Source organism: Phasianus colchicus, chromosome 22 (genome assembly GCF_987193195.1).
Source record: "Phasianus colchicus chromosome 22, bPhaCol1.hap1.1, whole genome shotgun sequence".
Lineage (NCBI taxonomy): Eukaryota > Metazoa > Chordata > Aves > Galliformes > Phasianidae > Phasianus > Phasianus colchicus.
Window position 1 is genome coordinate 161397 of NC_143457.1, and position 24284 is coordinate 185680.

General features: G+C 53.8%; 3 protein-coding genes across 9 annotated transcripts in view; all 3 read right to left on the reverse strand.

The window, feature by feature from the left end:
* LOC149915205 (uncharacterized) overlaps positions 1-1988 on the reverse strand; it is a 54129-nt gene extending 52141 nt beyond the window's left edge. For 3 of the 6 annotated variants that reach the window (XR_016459411.1, XR_016459410.1, XM_090123073.1), the window contains exons 1-2: positions 1025-1988; positions 188-319 (exon numbers count right to left, since the gene is read on the reverse strand). Coding sequence is in view for 1 of the 6 variants with exons in the window: in XM_090123073.1 (XP_089979199.1) it covers positions 188-319; positions 1025-1720 (828 nt within the window). In the remaining 5 variants the exon portion in view is untranslated. The other 3 variants (XR_016459412.1, XR_016459413.1, XR_016459414.1) reach the window with 2 other exon arrangements.
* Positions 1989-2253: 265 nt separating this feature from the next.
* Positions 2254-12570, reverse strand: LOC149915210 (uncharacterized). The gene is made up of 8 exons (XM_090123318.1): positions 12129-12570; positions 11501-11572; positions 11033-11125; positions 10460-10607; positions 10072-10177; positions 9738-9912; positions 5350-5764; positions 2254-3321 (listed from the first exon to the last, which is right to left on the reverse strand). The coding sequence occupies exons 1-8, from the start codon at positions 12301-12303 to the stop codon at positions 3051-3053; spliced, it is 1455 nt and encodes a 484-aa protein (XP_089979444.1). The 5' UTR covers positions 12304-12570; the 3' UTR covers positions 2254-3050.
* A 2360-nt stretch (positions 12571-14930) lies between these two features.
* On the reverse strand, positions 14931-19065 carry LOC149915211 (zinc finger protein 621-like). Of its 2 annotated transcripts, none has more exons than XM_090123076.1 (4): positions 17807-19065; positions 17490-17616; positions 16789-16899; positions 14931-16690 (listed from the first exon to the last, which is right to left on the reverse strand). In XM_090123076.1, exons 1-4 carry the CDS (start codon positions 17828-17830, stop codon positions 16098-16100), a joined length of 855 nt encoding a protein of 284 aa, XP_089979202.1. In that variant the 5' UTR covers positions 17831-19065; the 3' UTR covers positions 14931-16097. The 2 variants fall into 2 exon arrangements, with proteins under 2 accessions (XP_089979202.1, XP_089979203.1); XM_090123077.1 differs by having other exon boundaries at positions 14931-16687; positions 17807-19064.
* Between the last annotated feature and the right edge of the window lie 5219 nt (positions 19066-24284).

The following is a 24284-nucleotide window of genomic DNA, read 5'->3' on the forward strand; positions in this document are numbered from 1 at the left end:
CCTCCGCCCTTTGCCTTTCTCCACACAGATGCTTGCTTCTGGCCAGCACTCCTGCCCGCTGCCTAGCCCACAGCCCGCATCTCTTGGGGAGACAACAAGGTGGCCTGGAGCTACCCACACCTCCTCCCGGGCACGGCTTCTCAGCTTTGCTTCAAGCCCACAAAAAACCCCAAGGAGCTCCTCTTACCTTTGGGCTCAGCTGCTTCTCCTGCCGTGCAGCTCCTGTGCCAGGCCGGGGCTCAGCTCTTCCCACACTCCTCCATTCCTGCAAGGTTGCTTTCCTTTGCTCTGCTGCAGTTAGCTTTCCTACTTGCTTTCTCTTGATATACATGGATTGCTTTTTACTTTTTCTCCTCCTCTGTGCCTCTTTTTTTCCCTGTTTTCAGCACTTCCATTTTTTTTTTCTTTTTCCATCTTCTTTTTTCTTACTTTTCATTCTCATTTTTCCTTTTGTTTTTTTTTTCCCCGCCCCCTGGAGATTCTCCCCCTGTATCCCCCTCAGCTTGCCTCTATCTGTGTTTCCAAGTGGGTCTTCTCTCTCACATTCCCGTCTAGTGCCTGGTGTCGCCCCACATTACCCTCTATTTCGCTGTGCCCATGCAAGCCCCCTATTGTCTCTCTGCAGCCTTTTATAACCTTACACCTCTCTACTTCCCCCCCAATCCCACCCACAGACCCCTGTCATACCTGTTTCTCTATACTACGCCTACAGCCCTCCCACTGCTCCCTGTAGCCCCACATCCCCTTCTATCCCACCTCTATTCCCCCTACAGCCACTCATAGAGCCACAGTTTCTTAGGTCCTCCCCCAGCTCCCTATATCCCTCCCCGTAGCTCTCCCCAGCCCCTCCCACCCCCCAATGCTCCCTATAGCACCGTGTCCCCCCGTTACCCCCTTACAGCCCTCTGCTGCCCTAAATCCCCCTGTACCCACCCCTATCGCCCCATGTACCCCGATACCACAGCCGCTGCAGCCCCGCCTGCCTCCCTATCCCCCCCCCCGCCTTCCCAGCCCCTCACCCCACCAGGCTTCCTCCCCTGTCCCGGCGCCGCTCTCTGTCCCTCCCGGCTCCGGCTCTGCTGTGCTCAGCACCGCTCCCGTCGTGCCGCGGTTCCGTCTCGGTGCTGCCCGGACAGCTCCGGCGCGCAGCGGCGGTGCGGGGCGGCCCAGGCTGCGGGAGCGCCGCCGCCTGAGGGGAGAAGAGCTCTGAGCCAGCTGCCAACGGCCGTTCCCGCGCGCCGCGCCTCAGCCAATCGGAGCCAGCGCCGCTGCCGTTGACCAACGAGAGCCCGGGGGCGGAACGGATCGGAACGTGCCCAACGAGAGCCAGGGGGCGGGACGGACCGGCACCTGACCAATGAGAGCCCGGGAGCGGGACGGACCGGCTCCTGCCCAATGAGAGCCCGGGGGCGGTGCGGCGTTGCGCTGCGCTGTTGGTGGGAGGAGCGCGGCAGGGGGCGGGCCGTGGGTGGGGCCTCGGGGTGCGCCCTACTGCTATAGGGGGTGCGAGATGGGACTGGGATTGACAGGTGGGAGGTGGGGCTTGGATGTGGGGTTGGGATATGAGGTTTGGAACTGGGCTTGGGAGCTGGGGTTGGGATGTTGGATGTGCATTGGGATGTGAAATGTAGGGTTGGGGTGTGGGGATATGGATATGGGGTGAATATGGAATGGGAGATAGGAAAATGGAATATATATGGGATGGGCTTGGGATGGACATGGGACCAACACTGAAGAATGTGGGATGGATTGGGGATGAAATATGGACACTGGATGGGATTGGGATGATAGTGGCATGGGATAAGTAGATGGAATGGACATGGGATGCATGTGGGGATAAGGATTCGGAATGGCTATGGATATAGGGTTAGGGATGGGGATAGGATGTGGGGGTATGGATGTGGGATGGGTTTGAGATGGCTGTGGGGTGGATATGATGGATATGGGATGGGATAACGTTGTGGGATACGGACAAGGGATGGCTACGAGATGGGGCTGTAGTGGTTATGGGGCCATAGGGGCGATAGGGCCAGAATGCTGCAGTCACCTCTGTCCCCAGAGTTCATCCCCAGTGTGACACATGGAGCCCCACAGCCGCTCCTCTGCCCTTTATCACTTACATGGGGAGGACATCCCCCATCCTCCATTATCAAAAATAAACCTTAATTAGAAAAGTGAGGGGTGTCAACCCCGCCCCATGGGAACAATGTTTTCTGTGGGGGAGGGCACAGACAGCGTCTCCAGAGGGCTGTCCCAAACTCTGGGGGGTGTTCACAACTCTAGGATATGACACCACCAGGGTGCCGTGAAGGTGTCCCAAGCTTTGGGGTGTGACACACGGATGTTTCCAATTTTGGTGGTGTGACATTGTCATGTGGTGTTCCCACTTCCCCGGGAAGTCCTCCAGGTGGTCACGGTGTCCCCAGCTTCGGCCCAATGTCCCCAGGGGGTCCTTTTGTCCCCTCTGCATGACGGTGACACCCGGCGCCAGCTGCCAGGAGTGACGCCCAATGGTGATGACACCGCATCACGGCTGTGACACACTGGTGTCACACAGTCCCCTCTGGTGGTGGCACAGAGTTCACCACCGTGCATGTCCCCGTCCTCATGGCAGACGATGGTGACAGCAACAGAGGTTTCCGGTGTCACCGGGTCCTGCGGTAGGCAGGTCTGGAGGGGTGACAAAGAACAGTGAGAGGCTCAGTGACAACATGGTGACAACGTGGTGCCGCCAGTGCCTGCCCCCACATGATGGTCAGAGTACAGGGAATGGTGTCACCCGATAGATGGTGGCACACAAGTGATGGTGACACCAGATGACGGTAACAACAGTGACAGCCAGGGATGGGGACACTGCGTCACGGCTGTTCCACATCGAGGTCACCCTGTGTCACGGCGTCACCTGAAGACAGTGACATTCAGTGACACCCAATGGCATCCAGTGAAGGTGACACTCAATGATGGTGACACCACCAACCCCATGTCACACCTGCACCAGACCCCACGTGTCCCCCAACTTTCCCCTGCCCCCCTCCCTGTACCCCTCCTCGTCACCTCTTCAATGAGGATGGCACCGTGCTGAAGTTGTGCCACCATGGCAGGGGGGACAGCATGGGACAGTCATGGACAGCCAGGGTGACAGCGTCCAGGAGCTGTAGGACGCGGATGGGGCTCTCAAGGTACGTTGGTACGGCCCCAGGTTCCATGGTTACAGTGACGGTGAGAACTTTGGGGACAAGTGGTTGTCCGGTGTCACCCGGTGGCCCTGGGGGGATTGTTTCCGTGGGGCTTTGCACAGGGATTGGTGGGAACCATCCATTTCTGAAAGGAAGTGGCAAAAAATATACAAGAAAAGTGACATAGTATTGATTTTAATGGAAACAGACATTATTGGGGGTGATCCCACGGGGACAAAGAAGAGCGAGAACGTGTCACTATGTGAGGTTGTCCTCAAAATCCCCATTGGAGACCTCTGGAGGACTCCAGGAACGCCTGGGGACCCCAAGACACCCATGGGACATCTCCAGACCCTTCCAGAAGACAATAGGACCCTCTGAACCCACCTCAGGACCCCCCCACATTCCACAGGATCATTCTGGGACGTCTGCAGACCCTTCTGGATGAATCCAAGGACCCCCTGGATCAATTTGAAAACCCCCTGCACCCTCCAAGTCCTCTCTGGGACATCCCCAGAGATGTCTCTGATGACGGGATGACTCCAGGACCACTCAGACCCACATGAGAACTCTCTGGACCCTACCAGACTCTACTGGGACATCTCCAAATCATCCCAGTGGCTCCTCGGAGCTCCTGGACCCATCCTGGGAGCTTCCAGATCCTTCCAGGGACCCCCAGGACCATTCTCGCGAGCCCCTGGACACCCCAGGATCCCTCTGGGACATCTCCAGATCCTTCCGTATGAATCCAAGGACACCTTGGATCCACCTGGGGACCAACTGGATGCCCCAAACCCCTCTACAACATCTCCAGATTCTTCTGCATGCCTCCAGGGCTATATAGGGCGGGGCTCGTGGGGAATCTATGGGCGGAAAGGTGTGAGTGGGGCTTCTGTGAGGTGGAAAGAGGGTCTGGAGGTGGAGAAAGGTTGGAAGGGGAAACTGAGGGATTGTGGAGGGCTTCCGTGGCGTGGAAAGGGGCTCTGAGGATGGAGAGAGGGGGTTGTGAGGGGGAAAAGAGCAGAACAAGGCTTCTGTGAGTGAAAAGGGGGCCTGGGGATGGACAGGTACATTGTGGAGGGGAACTTGAGGGGTGGAAAGGGGGCTTTTGTAGGGCAGAAAGGGGGGTCTGGGATTGGACGGGGGGTTGTGTGGGGGAAAAAAGGGGTGAGTTGGGTCTCTGTTGGGAGGAAAAGGGGTCTAGGAATGGAGAAGGGGTGGCAGAGGAAACCTGGAGGGTTATGGGGGGCTTCTATGGGGTGGAAGGGGAGTCTGGGGGACACCTTAGGGAAGTATTGGGGGGGAGGAGAGTGGGATGTCTATGGGGTCGAAAAAGAGTCTGGGGGGAAACTTAGTGGCTTGTGGGGGGAAAGGGGTGAACAGAGTTTCTACAAGGCAGGAAGAGCATCTGGGGGTGGAGGGAGGGGTGGGAGGGAAGAGCCAGGGGTTGTGCGAGGCTTCTATGGGGTCTGGCTGAGGGGAATTGGAGGTCAGAATGAGGGAACTGACTCCAGGGGTCAGGGAGGAGCGCACAGGGGGGTACAGGGACCTCTAGGGGTCAGAAAAAAGGGGCCAGGAGGTGGGAGGAGAAGGGAGGACACGGGACCCTGGGGGTCAAATAGAGGGGAATGGGGGGTGGTAGGAGACTCTGGGGATCAGAATGGGGGAATTGGAGTGGGGGCACTCGGGGTGAGGAGAGGGGGTTCGGGGGTCAGATAGAGGAGACTGGGAAAGGGGGGGACTCTAGGGGACAGAATGGGGAGAGCGGTGGGGGGGGGGGGGGGACACCAGGGATCAGAACGGGGGACTGGGGAGGGATGAGGGATCGGGGGGGGGACCCTGGGGATCAGAATGGGGGAGGCACAGAGGGGAGGGGTGGAAGAGGACTACGGCGATCAGAACGGGGGGACTGGAGGGGAGGGAGACCGGGGGAGGGTGTAACCCCGGGGGGCACATAGAGGGACTGGGGGGTGCGGGCGATCAGCGGCAGGGGGAGAGGGGGGGAGGGCAGCGAAAGACACGGGGTGGGGGAGGCGGCGAGACGCAGGGCAGCCGCCCCCGCCGAGGGAAGCCCCGAGCACAACGGAGACCCCGCGGGGCCGAGGCAGAGCGGCACGCGGCCCCCCCGCCGCCTTCACCCCGGCCCCCGCCCCGGCGCCCCCCGAACACCCACCTGTAGGAGCCGAGGCGGCGCCCGGAGCCCCGAGGCGCCCCGCACCGCTTCCGCACGGCCGCCTCCTCGGGTCGCGGCGTGATGACGTCACTCGGCGGGGACGGCGCGGCGCCGTAGCGACGGACCGGCGCTGAGGCGCTGAGGCGCCGTCGCCGTGGCGACGCCGTCGAACGGCACCGCTCCTGCGGGAGCCGCGCTGAGACGTGCGGCGTCTCCGGCTTCCCCAGAATCGCTTTCTCCAGGCCGATTCCGAGCTGCTGGCGCTTCTTGAAAGCCGAGCGCGCATCTCTGCCCGGTTTTCTCACGGCTCCTGCGGCGGCATCTCTGGCCGCTTGCTCCTCCGAGGAAGAACCGAGCGGTGGCCCGGCCGGGCTCGGTGCGTGGGATGTGAGAAGGGCACACCCCGGAGCAGGACCTGAAGAACGAGCTCAGCTCACCGCTGGCACGTGTTCTGTAGTCCCCCGGGTCCTGCAGAGCTGCGCTGGACTCGCTGAGCAGCACGGCGTGGTGCGGGGATGTAAGAGCACACAGGTGCTCGGTAGACTTGCTGGGGCAGGGAGCTCTCACTGATGCTAAACTCGCTGAAACGAAGTGACTCGTTCAGGACACGTGCCTGAAACAAATGCTGGTTCTCTAGGCAGAGCTGCCAGACAGACCTGTCAGCACTGGGAATTAAGCACGGCAGTGAGATGAAGCCAATGATGCGTTCATGTAAGAGCAAGAGGTGCTTTGGAATGCCTTTATGGCTGCACTGCTCCTCGGGAAGCAGTTACACCTGCCGGCTCAATAAGAGCTGTCCCGTAGATGCTGTACAGCTGTGGAGCCTTTGCCCACCTGCACTGCATCTTTTAGATGCATCATTGAGAGGAATTGAACCAGCAAGGCTTCAGGGCTGAGCTCTAAGAATGGAAACTCCCTCAACTTTTGAAAGAGACTGGGTTTCTAAGGTCTTAAGACCCGGAGCTGGCAGGGCACACCCCTCTTGTGCCTTTCTCCCGACTGGTTTTTGGGAGACAGCAAATGGACACCCCTACAAGAAGTCTCAGGGTGTTTCCTTCTGACACTCTTATTATGGAAGTAAGAATACATTCCTGGCTCCATTTTGCTCCTGTGTCAGAAGGCAGAGATTTAAGCTACCTAAAGTCACTTTTCCACAAACGTTCCCACAGAAAGAAGCATCCAACATCTCTCTGTAGCTGCGGAGACCCTGACTTCTCAACCCTTTCCAGGTATGTTTTACTGTCTCTTTCCAAATTTAGAAACGGCAGCTGTGCAGAAAAACATGCCACAGATCCTGAAGTGTGGGCCAGCGGGGAGTTTTACCCCGTCTCCTCCCTGATGTCAATCTGAAGTGATCTCCTTTAGTCCTCAGTATAACAAACACATCCTGTGACCGTGCTTGAAGACAGTCTCCCTTGAGCGTTTTAGCTGAACTTGGTTAGCGCTCTTAAAACCAGCTGTGCAAGTGCTGCTTTCCTCCCCACTGTGAGGGATTGCTGTCAGGAGCCAACCAGTTATGCCAGGCACATCCAGCAAGGAGCTGCTGTGGCACGATGGGCGTGCGGAGCGGCTGTCTTCCAACCTGTCCTCTGCAGCAGTTAGCATTCTGCGGGTTACTCTTCCCCAGTTTGCAGAACAAATATCAGAAGTTGATGCTCTTTTGTGAAAGAGTAAATGTGGGTTGAAAAAAAGGCAGTGTGACATTCCTGACTGCAGGTGAACAGCAGCACAGATGCTGCCAGCCCCGCTGTAAAAGCTGGACTTGTTAATGAAGCAGCTTATCCATCTGTGTCGGGCTGTGGTATCAGGGCATTGCTCTTCAGATCTTTGTTTTCCATCTGAGGATTTTGTCCCAGCAGGGTTTGTGCCTCAGGATTTTGGGCAGGAGAAGGGCTGGCAGCAGCCCAGGGCAGGACGTGGGTCCCCTGGGGACAGCAGCTACAGCCCCTGCCCCATCTGCACAGTGACCCTGGGCCATCCCTAGGACACCTCGAGACCCTCCTCCTCTGCACAGCCCCACAAAGCACGAGGGAAGGTCTGGGGTGGCACTGGTCCTCCTGGAATGGGGCAGGGATGGTGCCCTCCATCCCATCCATCCCCAGTGCTCAGGGCTCCAGAGATCCCCAGGGTCCCTCAGTGTCCCTGCACCAGTGCCACTCTTATCGTAACAGACTTCTTCCTTATGTCCAGTCTAAAGGAGAAGAGGAAAGGTTGTCAGGGGGTTTCCCCAGTGAGAAGTACAGTTTCAGAAAGGGACGTGTACAGAGAACCCAGAGGGATAACAAGGCAAGCCTAACAATGACTGCTACAAAACCAATGGTACAAAGAGAGAATTCACTGCCAGAAATATCTCACAGTCCAGTGATAAAGATTCACAGCTGCAAGGTTGTCTTCTAATTAAAAACAGTAATTACAAACAATCTGGATTTTTGAGCTGTTATAATAAATATTAGTAGGTGGGGATTGCTAAATGGTGCTGCAGTCTCCTACTCGTAACATCCTTGCTGCTTCATTCTGGGTGCCGTCACTGAGCAGCATCTAATGGAAGTTCTTCCCTGCTCAGCTGGCTGCCTTAGTTGGAGCCCTGATGGCAATGACGTGGTGATGGCAGGCTTAGTTTTGCTGTTTTCTCCTCGTCAGAATACTCCGACTTTTGAAGGAAGCAGCTTCTTGTTTCCTGCCTTCCTGCCTTCCGCCCTTCCTCCCTTCCTCCCTTTTAATTTTAATTCATTTGGAATATCTATATTCCATATAGATGTTTTGAATATCATTATTTGTAGTGCTGAAAACTTCTTTAGAAAACAGTCATACTCAGTTAAAAAGGTATAATAAGGATGTTAAAGAAAGAACCCTCTGATGTGTTGACCAGGGATGAACATAAAAACAGCTCCCAGTTAATGTATAGGCAGCTGATGTGACTGCCTCTGTCCTCAGCAGCTTGCTCAAAGGAGCCCCACAAAGCATTTCAGCGCTGGGCTGCTGAGGGAAGCTGTCGGAACAGGAGCACTGTGTCCTCTTGCAGAGGACCGGGATGCTTTTACAGCTGACTGACTGACGGCTGCTTTGGTTGTGGCCACAGCTCCTGAGGAGGGCAGCAGTGCTGAGAGCTGAGAGGAAATGGGGGAATGTTGTACCTCCTGGAGGATGCTGAGAAATTAGTGGCCTAGGGCAGGTGCTGGAGAGGAGCTGCAGGGTGCTATCGTGGCAGCTGGGCACTGCTGGTAGCACAACGGACTGTGCCTCTGCTAAGGCGACTGCAGTCACAGAGCGAGCAGTGAGGCAGCAGGCATACGAGGCTTGCAGCACTGCCTTCCTCCCGTCTCTCTCCACGTTCAGATTCTTGGTCCAGCCCACAAAGCAAAACGAAGTAGAGGAGGGAGGAAATGTGCTCATAGTTCTTGCTTGGTTCCTATTGCAGAGCAAATGATTGCCTGCTGTCTGGTAAAGCTCATGCAGAAGCACTGATGCTTTTGCATAATGAACTGCCACCCTTGTCCCCTGCCCGAGCCGGGACGTAGGGCACCCGCAGCCTCTGGGCAGCCTGGGCCAGGGCCTCGCTGCCTCTGGGGGAGGGATTTCTCTACACATCAACCTCAGTTTCCACTCTTGGAGTTCAAAGCCATTCCCACACGACAGTGGCTGTCTGCCAATGCCAAGTGGCACACAAGGTCTGCTCGTGGGTCAGGTAGTGACATGACAGCAGTACAGCGTGGACAATTGTGATGGTACTTTCTATTTATTGGTACAGCACAGCCTAGAAAGCCCCGGTTGATGCCAGCTGTGGTTCTCTGGCTGTCAGATGATGCCCCCAAACGCACACACGGGGTGCTCCCACCTCCTGACTTATGGTGGAGAAGTGGGAGGGCAGAAGTGATGCTGGGGGGGGAAGGGGCGGGAGTCAGGGGGCTGCTGTGCCTGTCATACTTCCCCCAGACAGTTTTTTTTTTACAGGTGTTACATGATGATCCCCCTGAGGGGGCCGCTCCCACCTCTTGATGGATGGTGGAGAGGAGTGGGAGGGCAGAGGTGGTGTTGGGGGGGCTGGGGGCTGCAGGGCCTGCTTCCCCCTGGCATTCTGGGTGGTTTTCTGGGTGTTGGGCAATGCCCCCAAACTGACAACCTAGGGGGGCCGCTCCCACCTCCTGAAGGATGGTGGAGGGGAGTGGGAGGGTGGTGATGATGCCCAGGGGGACGGGGGGCTGCTGGGCCAGTTGGCTTTCCCCAGGCAGCGGTTGTCTGTCGGTTGGACAATGTCCCCAAGTCTACACACTGCTGGGCTCGCTTCCATCCCCTGATGGATGCTGGAGGGGAGAGCAAAGGCAGAGGTGGTGCTGGGGGCTGCCAGGCCTCTCAGGCTTCCCTGAGGATGTGGCTGCCCCCAGGCTGACACTCTGAGGGACCACTCCCGACCCCCGAAGGATGGTGGTGGGGGACGGGGGGGTGGTCTTGATGCCCAGGGCGGCTGGGGGGCTGCTGGGCCTGTTGCTTATCCGCCAGGGTGCCGTTGTTTGGGTGCTGGCCGATGAGCACAAGCTTCCAAGCCAAGCGGGTTCCTCCCGTCCCCTAAAAGATGGCGGTGGGGGACGGGAGGTGGTATTGATGCCCCCCAGGCTGCAGAGCCTGGTGGGCTGTGGGGCCCACGGGTGCAGCTGGGCCCGGCTGCTGTCAGGTCTGGCAGGGGCTGCCCTGGTGGTGCCATCCGGCCAGTGGGCAGGTGGTTACGGCTGCTGGCATCATGTCCATCTGCCAGGCCCCTTGAGGAGAGCAGGACGAGCGCAAACTGTGGCCGCAGACATCGTGCTGGGCTCCATCAGCTGCAGCGAGGCGCCTGCGGAGAGAGGAACGTGCTGAGGGCACAGGAGAGCCCCTGCTCTCCTTCCTCAATGGCAAAGAGCCGCCCTCAGCTCTCAGCCTGTCTCAGGCCCAGCACTAAGAACGGGCTGCAGGAACGGCCGTGCCAATTCAAACATCTGATAGCGTAAATCTCAGACCACGTTAGCCAACAACTAACCGGCCTCTGTGCTTCTGGAACTACAAGTGCCTCCTGGCTCACAGCAGCCCTACATTAAAGAGTTGGGCAGGATGGGGGTGGGGGTGAACAACAACTCACTGGTTTCTCTGCCTCCATCGCCGGATAAGCAGACAGCACGTTATCATGGCTGCCAGCATGGAAACCAGGAAAGCTGCAGTCAGTGCCAGGCAGTACTTCAGTAAAACTTGATCTTCTGTGGCGTTTGCACGTCCTTCATCTTCCACACCTGGAGGAACAATGTGCTCACTGCTGTGTCTTGTGCCCTACTGGCAGTCTCACGAGAGGTCTGACATGGCCAAAAATGTTGTCTTTCACTTTGTTATCCTCCAGGAACATGTGAAAATCCTCGGGCTGCAATGCTTCCCTGATTCCAGCGAAGCAAAGGGAACTCCCTAAGGCACTGCACATCAAGGCAGCGCCATAGGGAACCTCTTTTTGGCCTCTCAGCTTTGTTTACACTCTGGCTCTGCCACGGTCCAGACCTTCCTGGGCCATGGATTTGCTCCTTCTTCTCCATCATGCTCTAAGACTCCTTTTGCACTTGCCCACCCTCGCCTCCTGAGGCTGGGTAGTTGTCTGACTAAATCTCACTAGAGCAGAAGGAGAGCGTGTGGATCTATTTAATCAGGGTATAGACAGAAATACACTCACCACGTGCTGCCTTCTTCATGATTTTCATTAGTAAATGGGACAGTCTCTTGGAATATTTTCCATCTTCCCATGCCACTTTCCATCCCCCAGGACCTTAACAGAAAGCATTAAGATAAATCTTAGAGAAACAAAGTATTGAACTGAGCGGTCTTTTCGGTGAAGTCAACAAAGACAACAGCCACCCTGGGATGCCTGTGGGGCTCCAGCACAGGAAGGAGCCGAGAATTTGGCACAGCCTTCCCTGGAGGCAATTCTGCAGCCAAAGCATGAGGAGAACTTCCCACCACACACTGCAATCTACACAACTGCACAAGGGCATCACTGAAGAGCAGATGGTGCCAGGGGATCGTGTGAGGACAGGGCACGCACATGCAGCTGTGCATTCTCACTCACGCCTGCAGACATGCCCGGCTGACATTAGGACTGTGAGCTGGCATCTCTCAAAGGAAGCAAAAACTCATGGCATACCAATACGAGTTGCTGGGGCTTCTGTCCTTGAGCTCGGCTGGGAAGCTGGAGACCATTCGACTCCACCCGCACCTGTACACAAACACAGAGCAGCTCCTGTCAGACATGGCTAGGTACTCGTTTAGACTGCAATGCCAGCTCCACAGCACTCTTCTCTCCCTGCTACACAGCAGCATCTGGCAAATAGCTGCTGGGTGCCTGCAGCAGCACCGTGCCAGTCCAAGAAGGAACCGTGTGCGGAACTGTCTGCAGAAGGGAAGGGGCTGGAAGAGGAAGGGAAGATCTGAAGGCCCTTTCCTTTGGGATAGCCCCACAGGAGGCTTATGGAGCAGATTATGCTGAGCCTTTGGCAAGACACTGCTTATAGGCGCAGCTGTAAAGAGAAACATTCCCATTGTGTGCTGTGATCTCTCTCTTCCTTAGGGACCTGCAGTGACTGGAAGGGGCTCAGCTGATGACGTGGCACTCAGACTTGGGTCGAAAGTTGCCAAGCTGGAGAGGTGGGCAGTTGGCTGGCACCCAGGCTTCTCGTGCAGGAGAAATCACCGGGCAGTGAAAAGCTGAACCCTTCCTGAACTACCACAACCACATACGAGCAGAGAGTGTGAGATGTAGGCTGGTGACTTACCTCTGGCATCCAGCCCAGGCTCAGGAACAGGACTCTGCTTTGGTAATTCACCAAGAGGACCTGCAGGCACAAATGTGATCAGACACAGGTGAGGAGAGCTTCCACTGCACCTTGGGGCCTGGGGTTTTTTTCTGCAGTGACCTGCGAGGACTGACGGCAGGTCAGGGAATGACATGGCCCAAACAGCAAACGTATAGGTTCTCTCCTCCAAAGAGTGGCAAGGGCTGCCTTCCCACAGATATGTGACAACTCTCCAAATAAAGAAATACTCAGGACAGATCTGTGTACAGCCTTTGAGGCACAAAGAGACTTGAAAGACCCTTGGAGGTTCCTGAGTCCATCTTGTCTGGTGCAGTCTCTATCCTCTTATCAGCTCTCACTGACTGCATTTCCCTCTTGGATCCCCACAATGCTGGCCCCATGCTGGCTGTACCTCCCTCTCCCTGACGGAGCTGCCATTTGTGTCACAGGGGTTGTGCCGCACTCAGTGACATCTCTGTGTCTGCTGTAATGAAAAATAGCCTTAAATATGACAACCCCTTTTCTGGACAGTGCTCCTTGAAGACTTTGTCTGCAACACTGTGACCTCCCTAATGAACAGTTCAAGCCTTCAGGACTTGAGGGAAATGGCTTGTTAGGTCTTTCTGCACTGTAGTGAGCCCCACAGCGTGTGTGGTGTCCATGAACTTCAGGCACTGAGAGAAGACTGCTGTAACCAAATGATGAAGGTGCATTTAAAATGCTGTCCAGAAATGTTGGAGAGTGTTGGAGTATTAATTGGTCCCTGTGGGGCCATTACCAACAAAGCCTCCCCATAGCTGTGTTAGAGCAGACAATTGGAGGCCATGATCATAGGCAAAGGCCCTGTGCATGTGCTTTGAGGTTGAGAAAGCCCTTGGTTTGTCTGATGCAACAGAAGGGTAGGGCCATCGCTGCAGCCTCTGGGAAGGGTGGTCCTGTCCCTCACTGATGGCCCAAGGCTCTCTTACGGTCAGTGGGATGTGGGTGTGGAGTGTCCTGTGAGGGAGAATGATAGGACAACTACTGGGCTCCCCATAGGGCTGCAAGGCAGCAAGGAGGCCCCCGTGGCACGAGGACAACACGTGCCCTCTTGAGCCTCAGCAGCAGATACAACTGCCACAGCCTAGAGGACAAAGACCTTGGTTTTCTGTCGGGGCCCTCCAGCATTGCCAGTGCTGTTACACAGAATCACAAAATGGCCTGGGTTGGAAGGGACCTCAAGGACCATCAATCTCCAACCCCTCTGCCACATGAATGGCCACAAACCTCCACATTTCATACTAGATCAGGCTGCCCAGGGCCCCATCCAACCTGGCCTTGAACACCTCCAGGGACGGGGCATCCACAACCTCTCTAGGCAGACAGTTCCGTTTCTGGCACGAGAAACTCAAATCTAACAAGCAGGGACACTGCAGGGGTTGGTGGCACTGTGGGTGTTGGGATCAGATGCCTCACTCTGCTTCGAGGAGAAACGTGCAAATGAAGAGTAGGTACCCATTCGTGTGTGTAAATTCTTTCAGTACACTCGGAGGCGAAGCGATTTGCATTCCTGGTCCACAAAAGAAATCCTGTAGCACAGAAAAGGCACCTTAGCCTTGCGTATGAACCACTCAGCACTCAGCTCTGAGCAGAAATGAAACAAATATCTCACGTCAATCTGAGCAGATCAGATCCTGGCACAGCCCTCAATTTCGGGGAAGCTGGTAACCCATTTACAAGTAAGGCTGTTCTTGAGACACTCTGTAAAAGAATTAAGAATAATTAATTGGTATCGTAGTCCAGGCCGAGTGGCTTATAGTAGACTCCCGCAGTGACGCCCACTTTAGTTCCCTGTCCCTCAATCCATACCCAGAGACTTTCAACCATGTCATTCATTACTAACTGTAAGCTCCATTCCATCCAGCCCACCAGTACACGCAGCAACCCCATCCCATCTCACCTGCCCTGCATCTCCGCCCTAGAGAGCCCAGAGCCATCCATCACACACAGCACACTCCTCACAGCACCATTCCCACCATGTCTCACTCATGCTGATGATGCTGCAGCACACAGATCCTCCAACTCTGGATGCCTACATGAAAAACAAGTAACAAATAACAGCCTTGCACATGGGCACCCGGGGGGCTGGTTGTTCCCTCTTAATGCAACTAAACATGACGTGTGACAAACCATGAGGGGAAATCCACCATTAAGATGATTTGTTCAGGATAAAATAATGGACAAACAGCTTCATTGTCTCACCAAAATCAACTCCAATTCCTGCAAGCTGCATTCCAAGCACAGCAAATGAGAAGGCCCTGCTGCAGGAGATGCCAGACACACCTTCCCAAGGACAAAGCAAAAACCTTCAAGCTCAAAAGGGATCACTTGCAAGGCAGGCATGCACTGGAGAGCACTCTGATATCTCTGTGCTCTGGGGATGAGCAGCTTGTGCACCGCGTGGGTTTGCATTGCCTTCTGCTCCCACCACCTCCAGAAACTTGGGATGGTGCACTGAGGAAGAACAAGCTCAGCTTTTTGGAGTTTTATTGCAGACAAACAAGGCTTGGCGTCATACAGCCGCTCTGACCAGCTGATTAAAGCATTCAAGAAGAGCAGCAGAACCAATGTGCAGCACAGTTAGGAAGGATGATGGGGCTGTGTGAAAGAAATGCCCTCCCAAAAGCAAGCACTGGGCTGGAGGAGGCACCAAAACCAAATCCTGCTTGCACCTTTCCCTCTCTTCATTCCACGTGCTGACATTTGTTTTCAGAACAAAAACAAGACCACAGTGAAGAAAGCTTCAGAACAACTCAGCTACTTTATTCACCCCCTTCCCTTTCCACTACAAATGGTTCTCAGAAAACCTCCAAGAATCACATTACTGCTCTCCTGACCCTTCTCCCAGATTCATCAGAGCACTCACAGATCACTGAGAGCAACACATGCACAGACACACAGAACATCCCTACACTGCCGCTTCTCCTTAGGAAATGGCATCAAAAAGCTGCTGGCAGGAAGAGCAGAAGAGGAAAGCGGGCATGGTGAGAGAACTGCTTAGGGCAGCAAGGAAAGGCCATCTGAAGCTCCTGGCTTAAGTCCCTTCTGCAGAGGGTGCCAGTGATGCACCAGAAACACCACCTGCAGGGCCAGCGAGGAGCTCTGCCCTCTGCACAAAGCCCTTCTCACACTTAAGGCAGTTCTAAGGCTTCCAGCCACGTGAACTCACTGGTGCAGGCACAGATTGGACTTCACCCAAGTGCAGACACTCCGGAACCTCAGCAGGTTCCAGCTGTGTCCAAAGCTCTTCTTGCAGGCTGCACATTTGCAGGGTTCCTCACGTGGATACACTGGTGTGCTCCCAGTTGAGCTCCCAGCTCTGGACAGACCTCTTCCTGCAGTCAAGGCACTCACAGGGACTCCCCTGGTTGCTTCTCTGGGGACTACTGACGGTAGAGATCCAGACGAAGCTCTTCCCACACACTCTGCAGACAGGATTTCTTCCTTCCTGGTGACATATCGGCCAGCTGAGGTCTCCTTTGGGTCCTCACCTGCTGCCCCACAGCAGAGGAGTTTCTACAGGGAAGGTAAGAGGTGACTCTCCTTGCACACAGCCCTGGCAGAAATGTGCCACCTGGCAGAGGATTTCCTGTGGCTGTGACACATCCCACCCTGGACTCTGCTTTGTATGACCACTCAGCAAAGCAACTGCAGCTGGAGGAGAGCAATATGCATAATTCTCATGGAAAGAAGGAAAAGAGGATACAGTTTGGCCACAGAGCTCTTCCTCGACTCAAGGGATTTGTAAGGTCCATCACCACACAAAGCCATAGTTGGTCACCAAGCTGGGGCTCTGGCTGAAGCTCTTCCCACGTTCATGTGTCTGCAGGCTCTGTACCTTGTGTGGCTGTGCTGGTAGGTAACGAGACTGCAACTGCTTTTGAAGGTTCCCAGCGTCTTGAGATGCTTCTACAGCCTGCGTGCGCTGTGGATGTGCTGGTGGATGTTGAGACTAGACCTGCGTTTATAGCTCTTCCCACGCTCAGGACACTGAAAAGGTCTCTCCCCTGTGTGGATGCGCTGGTGTTGCTTCAATTCAGAACTGCCCCTGAAGCTCTTCCCACACTCAGGACACCGAAATGGTTTCTCTCCTGTGTGGATGCGTTGGTGGGAGGTGAGGTGGGATCTCCTTTTGAAGCTCTTCCCACAGTCAGAGCACTTGTATGGACTCTTTGTTGAGCGTATGCACTGGTGGTTAATGATGCTGGAATCTTTTTCAAAGCTATTTCCACACTCGGTGCATGGATTCTGCTTTTTCTTCTGGCACACAACCTTGCTCCTGGGTTCTTCAAGCTCCTCTTGACCTATGTTGAAGTCCAGTGGGATGCTTCCTGTCTTTCGCAGACACTTTCCCTGTGACTTCTTGATGTGCTCACCCTGACCTTGCTCCAGGCCTCCTTGGACATCCCTTCTGATTTCTTCCACACAGGCACTACTGCATCGCCTTTCAGCCACACCACTTTCCTGCTGATCCTCCAATATATCTGTAATCCCGATTCCTGCTGGATGAAAGAGGAAATCCAGAAATAGCACACAGTGCCCAAAATAAAACACAGAGATGGCTCTTCCTGCCCCAAACCTCTTCCCTCCACCACCTCACCTGGGCTGAGGTCTCCTGGCACGGCCTCAGGGCTACGCACATCTGGGATCCAGGGCTCTTCTCCTCCTTCAAGCAGGGAGATCACCACGGGTCTGGGGGCTGCAAGTGGAGCTTCAACGAGAGAAACAGGGGAGATGAGAACATTTCCATCCTTCTGGCACAGTGCCTGTTCAACAGCTCCACTCTGTGTCCCTCCCCAGGGAGAAACCACACTTTGGGCCTGAATGATACTGGCCCACAGCTTCCTTTCGAGCAAAGAATGCTTTCACAACTCTGAAAATTATGAAGGAATGTTTTCTTTAAAATTAAATTGTGAACGGCCTGTTTCTTTTCTGAAAATATATCAATGACCAAGGCATCAAAATGTCTATGGCAACTGAATGCAAAATCCTACATGGTAAAGGAGTAACCAGGGAGTCGTGTATGAGCCGGAGCTGGTAGCACCGTGCAGCGCACCGACAGAAGGGCTGGTTTTCTCCCTCCTGGATGATGCCCGCGTGCCAGCACCGACCCTGGGGCATTTATGAGTCTGCCGTGCATGGTAATCCCTCCTGAAACTCACGCTTCTCAGTATTTCCTTTGTTGCTGTCGTCGTTATCAATATGTAACTGCACAGCTATTATTCTAGGCCCTGCCTGCAGAGGCTCATTCTGCACAGCCAAAGGTGCCCTAACGAGGAGGAAAGGCAGCAAAGCCCTCACCCAGCGAGGCCACGCACTGGTACGTCTCCAGCATCACGTCCCGGTAGAGCGCTCGCTGCGCAGGGTCCAGCAGCGCCCACTCCTCCCTGCTGAAATACACGGCCACCTGCGCAAAGCTCACGGGCTCCTGCAAGCAAAGAGGCTCCTTGCTGGGAACAGCCAAGGCCCAGGGAAGCAGCTCGCACAGGACACAAACTCCCGTCCCAGCCACTTCTCTGGCCCCAGCACACACGTGCTGCATGAGGGCACCTCCCTCTCCCCCGGCATTCGCATCCCTCGCCCCTCGCCCTCTCCTGCCTGCTTCCCCCAGCCCCTACCTGACACGGATGTGCTGTGGCCATCTGCTGCTCTCCTGCAGGTGAGATGATCACGGCCAGAAGGAAATGTCGAACTGGAGCCTGCAGGGACAAGAGAAATGGCAGGGGAGCTGTGACGGAACGCAGCAGTCCCTGTCCCAGCCCAGCCCTCCACAGCCCATCTGCAGGACACTGCCTGGGCGATGGCACAGCAGGCCTTGCACAGGAACACAAGCAGCAACAGCACGGGCAGCACTCTAGCTACAGCTGATTACAAATCACACAGCTGACTCAAACTGGGGGGCAGAAAGCACTGACACCCGGTTCAACAGCTGAGGGTACATGAACTGTATGCCTAAAGGCAATGCAGAGCAATGAGTCAGTCATCTTACCCCTAAACAGGGAGCAGCCCAAGCGCCCCTTGAGCCCTCCTGCACAGCATTGGGTGCACAACAGGAGCTCCCCACAATCAGGGATGTCTCTTGAGGTCACACCTGTACAGAGATCCCTCTCAGCTTGATGTCAAGACACCTTGCTGACACAGACCTTCTTTAAGAGACCCAACATTAGTTTGGAGCTTCCTGAGCTTCTAAGGGGTTGTGTTACAATGAATATCTGAAGGTAATCATAGAATTATACAAGGGCCTGGGTTGAAAAGGACCACAGTGACCACCTAGATTCAACCCCCTTCTGTGTGCAGGGTTGCCATCCATCAAACCGGGCTGCCCTGAGCCACATCCAGCGTGGCCACGAATGCATCGAGGGATGGGGCATCCACAACCTCCCTGGGCAACCTCTTCCCGTGTGTCACCACCCTCTGGGTGAAAAACTTCCTGCTAATATCCAACCTGAATCTCCCCTGTCTCAACTTAAAACTATTCCCTCTTGTCCCGTCACTATCCACCCGTGTAAGCAGTCGATCCTCCTCCAGTTTATGCGTTTCCCTCAAGTCCTGGAAGGCCACAATGAGGTCTCCCTGGAGCCTTCTCTTCTCCAAGCTGAACGAGCCCCGCTTCCTCCTTGCACCAAGAATGCCTCGGCGGCTGCATTTCCCTCCTCTCCCCCCCACCAGGGGGCGCTGCTCCCCACTCAGCTCAGCACGCACCCTGCGCTCACTTCCAGGGCCCGTTCTCAGCAGCGTGCGCCCTTTGCACCGGGCAGCCTGGGCTGCGCTTTGCTGACGTGCTGCTCGGGCGGTTCTCCACGCGTGCTCCAGTCAGCCCGCAGGCTGTCAGCTTTCCAGCGTCTATCACACGGCCCAGTGCCGGAGCTGGCGCCGATGCTGGACGTGCTCAGGGCCCGCAGCTGAGCGCTAAAGGCATCTGCGGCTGCCGGGACAGCCCGAACAAAAGCCTCGGGAAGGGTTTGCACGAGTGCTGCAGCCCTCCCCAGTCCCTGCCTCGAAACGGCGTTCACCTGGAAGAGAAAAATGCCTGCAGCTCCTCTGCACGAGCCACGAGGGGCACCTACCTCGGGTGCGGAGCAGGCTGCTCCCACCTCTGGTGCAGGCAACCGGGCTCCTGGGAGTCGCTCCTGGGAGAGCAGAGGATGCCGAGTGCCCGCAGCCCGGAGCTGGCCACAGGACGGCCTTGCTGCACCTCCTGCCATCGCGGTGCTGCCCGGATGGCTTCCAGCCAGGCTCTGGCCGCTTCGGCACAGCCTCAGGTGCCGGGCAGCAATTCCCACAGCGAGCACGCCCCGAGCCGGCTGCCAGGCCGTGGGCAGTTTCACAGCTCGTTCTCGTGGCACATCTGCAGCCGTGGGAGAGAGGGGAGGATGGGGGCTGTTTTGTCACGCTAATGAAGCGTCGCTCTCTGCTCCGTCCCTTTGCTGCCTTTGCTGGGGACATTCGCACATCCTTGGGGTCACACATTCCCACGTTGCTGTCCTGGCGCTCCTTTAACTCCTCTCACCCGTGAGCAGGTCCCAGAAGAGGCAATCTCCGGCTGCCCTGCTCTCGAGGGCAGCATCTCCCTGCAGCTGGCTCACTTCCTCACTGAGCGCTGCCCATGGCACTCATGGCACGTTTCTACTCACTGAGCGAGTGACTTCTATTGCTAACAACTTCCTATCCTGCTTTCTCAATTCGGTCTTCTCTGCAAGGCATGAGCATGGTTAAGCTCTCTGTGTACGAGGGCCAGCTCTGCTGTTCACTTATGTAGATCTACTGACTTTAAGGTCACCCAGAAGGAACCGCCCTCGGGGTAACCGGGGGTTTGTGTCCGGAGAAGACTGCTTCCTTTTCTATTGCATTTTCTGTGGGGCAAAAGTGGGCTCCAAGTTTCACTTGGCAATGTTTAAACTCTACACATCTTTCTGCAGGGGATGTTCCTCTGAACTTTGCCGTGATCACAGCCGCATCTCTTTCCTTTGTGCTGGTAACCCAGCTGCACGCATGAGCAAAATTATTTCCTCCGCTCACATCAAAATTTTCTAGGAAGCAATGGTTTTGTAACAAAAGGGCCAGTATCCCTATGGCAGAGGAGGTTAACACATCCTCTTCTGACTCTGCTCTTGAGAAGAAAAAAAAAAAAGAAAAAGAAAAAGAAAAAGAAAAAGAAAACAAACAAGGAAGCTAACAAAGAAGCCCACCCTAGTCTAGTCTGGGACATGGTTCACCAGATTCTTCCAAGTGTTCTCACTTCTGTCTCACTCAAGGCTAAACAGAACTTCCATATGTGTGGAAGAACACAGATCATGGCCTGAACAGGATGACTTGTGGAAAATCAAACTCCATAACCACAAAGTGGTTATAAAGCAGGTATATTTTGAGTTACAGCACTGCACACACACGCTGGGTACTGAGGGAGTAGCCTCTCCTAACATGCACACCGTAAAAGGACAGTTTAAGGATATCTATAGAGACAAGTTACACATATGCAAGAATAGGAGAGGATATTACGATTGATTCTAAGAAAGGAGGCGTAGATTATTCTGATATTACCCTTAGTATAGGAGGAGATATTCACTGGTTCCAAGAAGTTATAATATTCTCCACCCCAACTGCTGAGTTACTGTGGCTTGCAGCTCTTATTCCTTGCTGTAGTGGCACAGCAAGGAACCAGTAAGTGAGCACGAGTGCCTGGAGCGGTGCGAGAGATGCGTTCCTCGGCTCACCTCCCCCTTCTCCAGGCTGCTGCTAGGAAGGGTGAGTCAACCCCCCCTCTGACATCCCCCCCGAAGCGTCTGCGTCACTTTTTCTGCTCTACACCTCCTTACCTAGTACATAATTCCGAAACAATTCTAAAGAAATAGTCCCACATCAATTCCCCCCTTTTCTACAATCTAGCAATTGTCACGTCGCTAGATGACACCATTCTCACCTCAGGATTTATGAAGAACGCCCTGCTTTCCATCTTTTAGTGTATCTTATGCTGTTTCCATTAAACATACTCAAGAAACAATGTAACAACACATACGAATATTCCAAGAAAGAGTAAGACTACACAAGCCTTGAAGAGTTGCTTTAGCCAGGCAAAGCTCGGTAACCAACTGGTTAATCAGCTCCACAGTTCTGTAAATCCAAATGAGGTGTTATCCAAAATAACTTGGTGGATCACCTGAATTTATTCCCATAGTTTAGTGTGCACATCTGTTTCTTTTCTTTGAGTTTCATCAGTTTTGATTGATTATAGCGTACACCCCTCCTTCTTTGGCCGTCAGGAGATCAAGAGCCATTCCTTTCTGCAGTACTACTTGACTAAGAGAAGATACCTCTGTCTGCAATCCAAGTATAGCATCCATAGTTGAGTTCTTGATTTCCCTAATGTAGCTGCTATACTGATAATTGCCTTTTCTGATTCACTTACTCCTAGTCTAGGAATAAACCATCCAATAAAACTACGGAACCCAGAGGGCCTGTCTATATGGGGGTTATTACCTGCTTCACCCTTTTCCAAGAGGTTCTCAGTATCCCTGGAGGAGGCGCTGTTCCATTGAAGCACTAAGTATCCTCCTCATAATGTCCTTTCTAGTTCTCAGGAAGGGTCTCACATTGAGGCCTGTCTATAGTTGTATACTGAATTTAGGTCCTTTTTCCTATTGTCGTGATTTTATTTGCACACCTACGCCTACTTCCTGCTCCACCCATAGTGTCCAATTGGTGGAGGGAATCCCACACTGAGGGATTTCCATTCCTCCATCTCTTGGTAAGGCTGTACATATCCAACAATCAGTGAGCTTTAGGCTAACCGCTAGTGATATTTGAATAGGTGATTTCACACCAGGCTAAAGCAAGTGCAATCTATAAACACATTCTAAACTTACTGTCTCTTAATCCTTAGCTCCAATGGTCCAGTCTTCTTAATATTCCACTGGGTTTGAAATGTCTTCTTAACTCACGTGTAGCTCCACAAGCTTGCTCTTTCACCTTGATTGCTGTATATAATATGATATGATATGTTCCGGAACCCCAAATCCTGGAATTATCTCTTGTAACAGTACTTTAGTTACTCCCTGCACCTTGTTGGTCCTGCAAGGGAAAAACCTCTGGCCAACCTGAAAAGGTGTCTGTTAATACCAGCATATACCAATACCCCCCTTTTCTTGGGAGTTCAGAGAAATCAATTCACCATTGTTGCCCAGGATAAATTCCCTTCCCTGTTTGTCCCAGGGCACCCTGGGGCCTGTTCTAGGATTACTCTGTAAACAGATCTCACATTGCTGTGTTACCTGCTTAGTGGTGGTGTATAAATTCCAAGCCACAACCCGTTGGCTCAAGTATTTATACAGGGTCTCGGTTCCCCAGTGAGTTTTCCTGTGCTCAGCCATGATTATGGCCCATAATAGGGAGGTGGGAACTATTATCTTGTTTTGAAGCCTGCACCTCTGTGTCCTCTGTTTCTGAATGCTCTCCAAGCCCCCTCGATTAGTTTATCCAGGTCCTGTATTTTGCTTCCTTTACTCTGTGTATCGCCGGGAGAAAAGAAGGACATTCTTGCTCTGATTAGCAAAAGACCTTGGGAGATGTAAACAAGTTCAGCAGAATGAAGGGAGAAAGCCGAAAGATTGTAACTATCTGTGCCAGACCGAGCCTCTCGACATGATCACAAGGCGTCCAGCTTGTGCACCTGGCACGGGAGTGAGCAGATGCTATCAAGGTCAAGCTGACCAGTGGCAAACCTGAGGTGGCTGACAGAGGTGAGTGGCCTGTGTGCCACGGGATGGCACAAGAGGGACGAGCCCAGCTCTAGTGCCATCTCCTTCAGGGCAGGATGGAAGATCCAGCACTGCCGCATGCAGCAGGAGGGTCACAATTCATAAGACACTTGACCAAGAGCATATTGTTCAAGTTCACTGTACACAATAAAAGTTTTTGTTCTGCACGAACAACAGAGTCTGTGTCTAATTGCCACAGGTAAACCTTAGTCTGCTTTGCCCTCCTCAACCTGAATGAGGACCTCTGGATAGGATTTAAAAAGGGCATAGAGAGTTTTTACCAGTATTCCATAGTTGTATATCCATACGCAACACCACCTTGTCATCCCTAGGAAAGTCCGGAGCGCCTTTGCTGCTTGAGGTTCCACAGTCTGGCAAATCGCTTCCTTCCTTGTTGTTCTCTAGGGTTTGGAATCCAGCAGCAATTTCGTAACCCAAGGTTACTTGTGGCCACGCCATCTGGGCTTTCTGTGGAGAAACTCAATAGCCATCAAGTCCGAGAAAGTTTAGCAGACTAATTGTCCTTGCTATGCATACCTCCTTTGTTGTGGTAGCTATCAGAAGGCCATCCATGTGCTGTGACAGGGTTCCTTGTCCTGGGGCCGTACCCATTGCTCCAGTCTTTGGCAAGTTGGTTCCTGACTTTTCAGTGGGACTTTTGTTTGTTTGTTTGTTTGTTTTAACCTCTGGAAAAGTGCTGTGCATGTAAGTTGTGTTGCTCTTCCTGAATCAGGATTCTCCCACTCAAAGGTAAACATGAGCTGATTCTCTGGACTCAATGGTGGACAAAAAATGGCATCTTTTAGGTCCAGAACGGCAAACCATGCCAATTCACCTGATAATTTTGAAAGCAGCGTGTATGGGTATGCTACCAATGGGTATAAATCCTACACTATTCTATTGATGGCCCTTAAATCTTGTGCTCACACTCCAGTAACAACCCGAATTTCTGAAAACTGTCAATTATTGGCTGGATTCCTTTCCCATCTCCGAATTTGAGGGGGTACAGTTTAATCCAAACCAGCCGAGCTCCCTGCTTTATTCCGATTGCTAGTGGTGCTGCATTCTTAGCTCTTCCTGGGGTCTCTACTACCCACACCCCAGGATAGACTTGATCACTTCCTTTGTCTGGGATCCTGGTCCCAGCAGGGGTAGTGATCAATGCTAAACTAAGCACCTCCATTAACTGTTCTTCTTGTACCTTACATTCCAATTTTCCTTTCAACTTGATTTCAAGATTCCAGTTGTTCTGATAAATCTCGCCCTAGTAAAGGCTTTGGTGAATTTGGCACCTACAAACATTTGTGTATCCCTACCTGTTCACCTACACTAAGTTAAGGGT

Coding starts and splice junctions, on each gene's coding strand:
- LOC149915210 (XM_090123318.1), bottom strand. CDS start 12,303: ATGTCATTCCCTGACCTGCCGTCAGTCCTCGCAGGTCACTGCAGAAAA. Junction 5,765..9,737: donor CGGGAGTGGTCCCTCAGAGT/GTCAGCCTGGGG, acceptor CTCGTTCTTCAG/GTCCTGCTCCGGGGTGTGCC. Junction 3,322..5,349: donor CGCCGCCTCGGCTCCTACAG/GTGGGTGTTCGG, acceptor ACTTCCTTTCAG/AAATGGATGGTTCCCACCAA.
- LOC149915211 (XM_090123076.1), bottom strand. CDS start 17,830: ATGGCCACAGCACATCCGTGTCAG. Junction 16,900..17,489: donor CCAGTGCGTGGCCTCGCTGG/GTGAGGGCTTTG, acceptor CTCTCGTTGAAG/CTCCACTTGCAGCCCCCAGA. Junction 16,691..16,788: donor GCCAGGAGACCTCAGCCCAG/GTGAGGTGGTGG, acceptor TCTTTCATCCAG/CAGGAATCGGGATTACAGAT.